Raw genomic sequence first — 5,747 nt, 5'->3', positions numbered from 1 at the left:
GAATTTGAAACATATTTCCAAAAGAAAACCAATTAGAGCTTTATCAAGAAGCTGTAACATGTCTCTGGAACAGACATAAGGCAAAATAATCACTAAGTAAAGGCGTAACAAAATGTCTCAATATGGCAGAAGAAAAAAAAAATCCCGTGTCCAGGTTTTTTTTTTGCCATGCATTGGTCATAGAGCTCTTTGTGGCGTTGCCTCAGATGTTGAAGATTTGTTGCGCCAAGTTCACACGTACTCGTCTGCAGTGCGTATACAGTATGTGTATGCGGTGCAGAAGCAGCACAGACTCATTTTGCTTTCGCACGGGACGCGTTTGCAGTCTGCTCCTGATCCGCGGCTGTTTACCACAAACACAACATTTGACCATTATTTTGATTTCAAATCCAAACGTTGTTTCTGAAAATGCTTTTTCAGCATTGTGATTCTCTTTTATCACAGTACAGTAATACAATCTTTCATAGACATATTCACGTTTAAACTCAATAAATATAACTTTGTTTAACTACCACCATGAGTGCCATCTATTATTGCCTTGTTTATCTAAAAGTGCACTTTTCCTTGTTTTAAATCTAGCCAAAAAGCCATGTGTTGACTGTGAAACAGTAGACTTTAATTATAAGCATTTATGATGTAATTACAAAATTTCTGTGTCAATCCATATAAATTTTTTACCGCGAATAATGCGCTGTCACTTTCAGCGCGTGCAGCACAGCAGAAATAGACTCCGTGCGGAAACGATCGCAGCATGACTGCTGCAGACGCACCGCTCCTGGAGCGCATTGCCAGACCGCAATCGTGTGCAGTGGGAACGCTCTGATCCGTTAACATGGGCGCGGACAAAATACGCACCACAGACTGAGTGTGTGAACCTGGCGTTACGTTTGTATGCCCGCCCGGTCTGGGCTGTTCTTGTGCTCCATTTAGGCGCACTGCATTCTGATTGGTTCGGATAGCATACTGCGGGGAGGTCAGAGGGTGTGGAAAATCATGCTATAAAGCGATTTAGAAATCGCGCAAGCTCAAATCGTGATTTAATGCCGATTTCGATTAATCGCACAGCCCTATATTATATATATATATATATATATATATAAAAATAAAATAAAAAAATAGTAAGCACTATTTATAACAAGACATTTATCATATCCTGTCTTCAGTTTACTAAAATCAATTCTTTAAGATGTTGAATTTTATTTTTACTATTAAGCACTTTTCTTTCATTTTTCCAAAGGTGGCGACAGACAAGGTAGCAGGCAAGCTGAGTTCAACTCTTTCATGGGTGAAGAACTCAGTGTCGCTTACGGTGAGTCAGATGGCTAGTCAGGTGGCCACGCCCTCTTCGCTGCACACCACTGTAGCTTCATCCACTGCCTCACTGTCCTCGCCCTCCTCAGCCTCCCCGACCCAGCTCAGCCCAGATGATGTGGAGCTGTTGGCCAAACTAGAGGAGCAGAACAGGTATGTGTGCTTCACTGAATGTCATCTGGAGGTTTTGCTTCAAGTCTTCATCTTTCAGTGTTTGCAAAAAACATTGAGAATATCACTATATATTGTTGCAACACCGCCACCACGACCAGTCTGACGGGGCTCATGCTTATAATAGTAGCTTGGTGGAGTAGACTCATTTAGACCAATATAATCATTAGGTTTTAGCCGGGTTTCAGTTAAGCAGAGTACATCAAAACACTGAATCAGTTATCCCATTCCAAGAAGTATTTTGGGAGCACCATTTGGTCACATTGCCAGTGCATATTGGGTGTTACACCATCTATGTTGCAGACGAGGGGCATATGCAAATAAAAAATGTTTTTCTGTTAATTGTCATGTTTTAAATTATCTTTTTTGTTTAATTATTACTCTCCTACTTCCTTTTACTGCTTAAATTATGAATCTTTGATTTGATTTAAGGTCATTTTAGATGAACGCAATAACTTTCTTTATTGCATTTATAGGTTTAAGCATTCATTTATGCTGAAAAGTAGGAAGTTGTAAAAATATAAATGCTTTTTTTTTTAAGGAAATGCTTTTGTTGTTTGTGGACTTATAATTGGCCTTCAGACTTAGACTTTTCTTTTAAAGTTTGTCCATCTTTGTGTTGAGGAGCTCTAGTCTTGTCTAGCAACTAACGATTATTTTGATAATCGATTAGTTGGCCGATTATTTTTCAGATTAATCGGATGAAAAGCCTCTTTTTTTTAAATTGCTAAAACACACTATTCCACATCCTGCCCATTGCTGTCCTTCAAACAAACATGCCAACTGAATGCTATGAAAACATACTGTATGGTGAATATATCTCTGTTATTTGTGTAAAACAGTTATAAAGCAGAGTTTAAATGGACTGTTTAATCAGACAAATGGACAAAGGACAGTTTAATTCCCTATATTAAAAATGATGAATAATGAAGATGGTAAAGAGAAACACTGTCCCTGTTCTGCAGGGACACACACGTTCACTCTGAACAATTTCTTTATTCTGTAAATGTAAGAAACGTCTTAGATTTATATTAAACCCAGGGCTCCAGACTGCGACCAAATAGTCGCATTTTGCAACCATTTTTCCTGCTGGTGCGACTGCAAAATTTTAATATAATTCTATTTAAAGTTAATGCACAGGCGATTTTGTTAACTGCGCATCCAGTCAGTCTCTGTTTTCGCTTCCCCTCCCCCGCTTTTCTATCATCCTCTCAGGTATACCCACTCACTCAGCCTGGTTTATACTTGCCACGTCAGCACGAGCGCTAAGGTACACGCTGCAAAAATTATGCGAATATTGAGGAAACGATGGATAGTTTTCAAGCTAAAGTAAAAGACCGTTAAAAGACCATTAGTTTTTGTTCATAAACGTTTCGTAAGCTAGTTTGTCATTGTATTTTACCGTTTTATTATTTTTGTGCTTTTTAATTAAGAATAACAATGAATCCATCTTTTGTTTTAGTCTTAAAAAGTGAAAGGTGTGTAGATGTATGTAAGCAAAACAGACCATTATCTTTTCTTGTAAAACATGACAACAAGATCGCGAATTCGAAAGTGAAACCACCTGAAGCCCAGATTATAACACAGCAAATGAGGAACTCCCGTCACAAAACTCATATCACAAATAATACTACTGATGAAAAAGAACGGGTTGAATGTTAACCACTTTCGTTTCCATATAACTGTAAACTATAATAAAAGTTCATCAGCATGCATTGATTAATTTTTATTTAAAACAATATTTTAAATAAATATTGTAGCGCAAAAATATAAATATTGCGACCAAGTCATGTGCTCGTGCCACCAACTGAGAAAGTTAGTCGCAAAAGAGTGACCAGTGGGAAGCATGAGTCTGGAGCCCTGAAATCGCACTCTGTTATCCCTTTACAGTTACTATCATAAAATACTTGAATTACACGTTGACTTTTAAGCCTAAATTTAACATCCAATAACAGATATATCAGCAAAATTACTCTTATTGTGCTGAATATTAATTTTCTCCCTCTTTACTGTGTTCTGTCTGTTTGATGTGCATGTGTGTGTGTCGGCGCTCGTTCAGTGATGTCTGAAGTTTAACGCAGACTGTCAGGACAAGTCTTCATGCAAAATAGAAACATTCACTTGAAAATGTAACATTTACAGAAAAGGATATTACCGTAAAATGCAGTTTATGCGCTGAGGAAGCATATCTCTCACATTAAACGGCACATGCATCCGTCAAAGCGCCTGACAGGACTAGCCATGTTAAACATTACGCATTAGCTTGAAGTTTAAAATAAAGCATTCTCATGTTTCTGGCAGCTTGGATCATGCATTTTTCCTGCAACACCTCACTCTGTTTCATCCGCTGTTTTTAGATGCATTTCGTCCATAGAAATGCATAATTCACTGCTGTAATTTGACGTGACTGGCGGAAGTTTTCAGTGCGCGGTGGTGGGCATACGCGACTAATCGATAATGACATTAGTTGTCGATTATTTTCATTATCGATTTTAGCGATTAGTTGTTGCAGCCCTAGTCTTGTCCAGCTTCTCTTCTGGTGTGGTCCAAATTTAGCCTGCTCTCTAGTACAAACAGTGATATGTCAAGAGCACTGACATGATGTTAACACAGTAAAGCCTTTGCTGGGGTGGCTGTTTTGTGTTCTCAGACAAGTGATGGCACCGTACTTTTCCAAATATAGAACCAGCAAGAGATGAGGGTCTGTGGAGCTGTCTGTCTATCAGTTTCAGTTCTCCTGTAATCTACAACGTCTTCACTTGTTGACATGATAACAAGTGTGAGAGTTGCTCACACATAGTTGTTGGAAATATCATGAACATGGTTGGTGATTTTGCTCCAAATTGTTCATGTGAATGACACTGGTTTAATTCCTGATCCCATTCCTCCTTTGACACTACTGTTCAAAGGTTCGGGGTTGGTTAATAATTTTTTTAGTAAGAAGTCTCTTGCCCACCAAGCCTGTATTTACATATAGTAAAGCATAAATATAATACATAAAATATTATAACATAATATTACAATGTAAAGTAACTGTCCCATGCTAAAATAATGCTAAAATAATGTCCTATGTTAAAAATGTAATTTATTTCTGTGGTGGTAAAGCTGAATTTTCTCTGCAGCGATTTACTCCATTCCTCAATGTCACATGATCCTTCAGTAATCAAATTCTAATGCCAATTTGGTGATAAATACACATTTCTTATTAATAGCAATGTTTAACTGCTTAATATTTTTTGTTAAAATTGACATTTCTTTTCAGGATTCTTTAAATAGAAAGTTTAAAACAACATTTATTTGAAATAGAAATCTTTCGTGTTAAAGGGATAGTTCACCCAAAAATGAAAATTACTAGTGCTGTGTTCAAAATATCGATACAACGATGTATCGTCACAGAGATTTGACGATACGAGTATCGATACATCTGGCCATGTATCGATATTGTGGCACGTGTGCAGCAGTGGACCACGCTTAATTTGTTAAACATTTTAAAACGTTTAAAATTGAGTAGAAAAGTGCGAGGTTTCTAAAATAGAATGAATAGTGCATATATAGGCTACAACCAGGTTTAATCTGGCCGCAGAGGAACACAACTGGGTTGCCTGATATAAAGAGACGTAATCCCCGAAACAGAGCTTCACACTTGCGCAATACGGAAATATCTGCTAAGTGTGCTACTTATCTTTGTCAACCTGGCAACCATGTGCACGCGTGCTCTCTCCACTGTGGATAAACGCGCTTGCTTTCTGAAAACAGCGGTTAGCTTGCAGTTTAGCAATCTCCACTTCAATATTTTAGTCTCAGAAAATTGTGATTCATCAGCTGTTCATTTACGACATAGAGAGAGAGAGGCTGTGTATGTATGAATTACCACCGTTTTGCCACGTTTCTCTATTAACAGTAAAGCTGTGGCTTTAATTCCTTTAGAAACAATGATGCTACCAGCTCCTTGTTGAGAAAGTTAATGTAGCTCTTGAGCGATTAAGCTATTTAGTTGATAAAACTGCGGGGCAGCGCTAAAAAGTTTGTTCCTGAATGTCTGAGTTCGGCCGCAACGTGATCTGTGTGTGTGACTGCACCAAACTGCTTCTGTTTCACACAAATGCTGGCACAGACGTGCATGTTCGGCTAGAGTCGCTTTGAACTAGTGCATCTTCGAAGCGGAGCTGCACGGAAAGTTACAAAAAATTGTGCGCACCGCCACGCCAAACGACGTCGCGCGCACTCAAAGCGAACTTGCGGACGCGTCGAGTATAAATCAGCCT

At 38.4% G+C, this 5,747-nt stretch overlaps 1 protein-coding gene across 4 annotated transcripts in view; it reads left to right on the top strand.

Annotated features, from left to right (window-relative positions):
- LOC107566483 (ecotropic viral integration site 5 protein homolog) overlaps positions 1-5,747 on the top strand; it is a 72,623-nt gene that overhangs the window by 18,937 nt on the left and 47,939 nt on the right. For all 4 annotated transcript variants that reach the window (XM_016251947.1, XM_016251946.1, XM_016251945.1 and 1 more), the window contains exon 2: positions 1,238-1,464. In XM_016251947.1, the coding sequence (XP_016107433.1) occupies positions 1,238-1,464 (227 nt within the window). The remainder of the gene's footprint in view (positions 1-1,237; positions 1,465-5,747) is intronic.

Source organism: Sinocyclocheilus grahami, unplaced genomic scaffold, assembly GCF_001515645.1.
Source record: "Sinocyclocheilus grahami isolate Dianchi unplaced genomic scaffold, SAMN03320097.WGS_v1.1 scaffold1078.1, whole genome shotgun sequence".
Taxonomy (NCBI): domain Eukaryota; kingdom Metazoa; phylum Chordata; class Actinopteri; order Cypriniformes; family Cyprinidae; genus Sinocyclocheilus; species Sinocyclocheilus grahami.
This window is presented reverse-complemented; position numbering and strand designations above follow the sequence as displayed.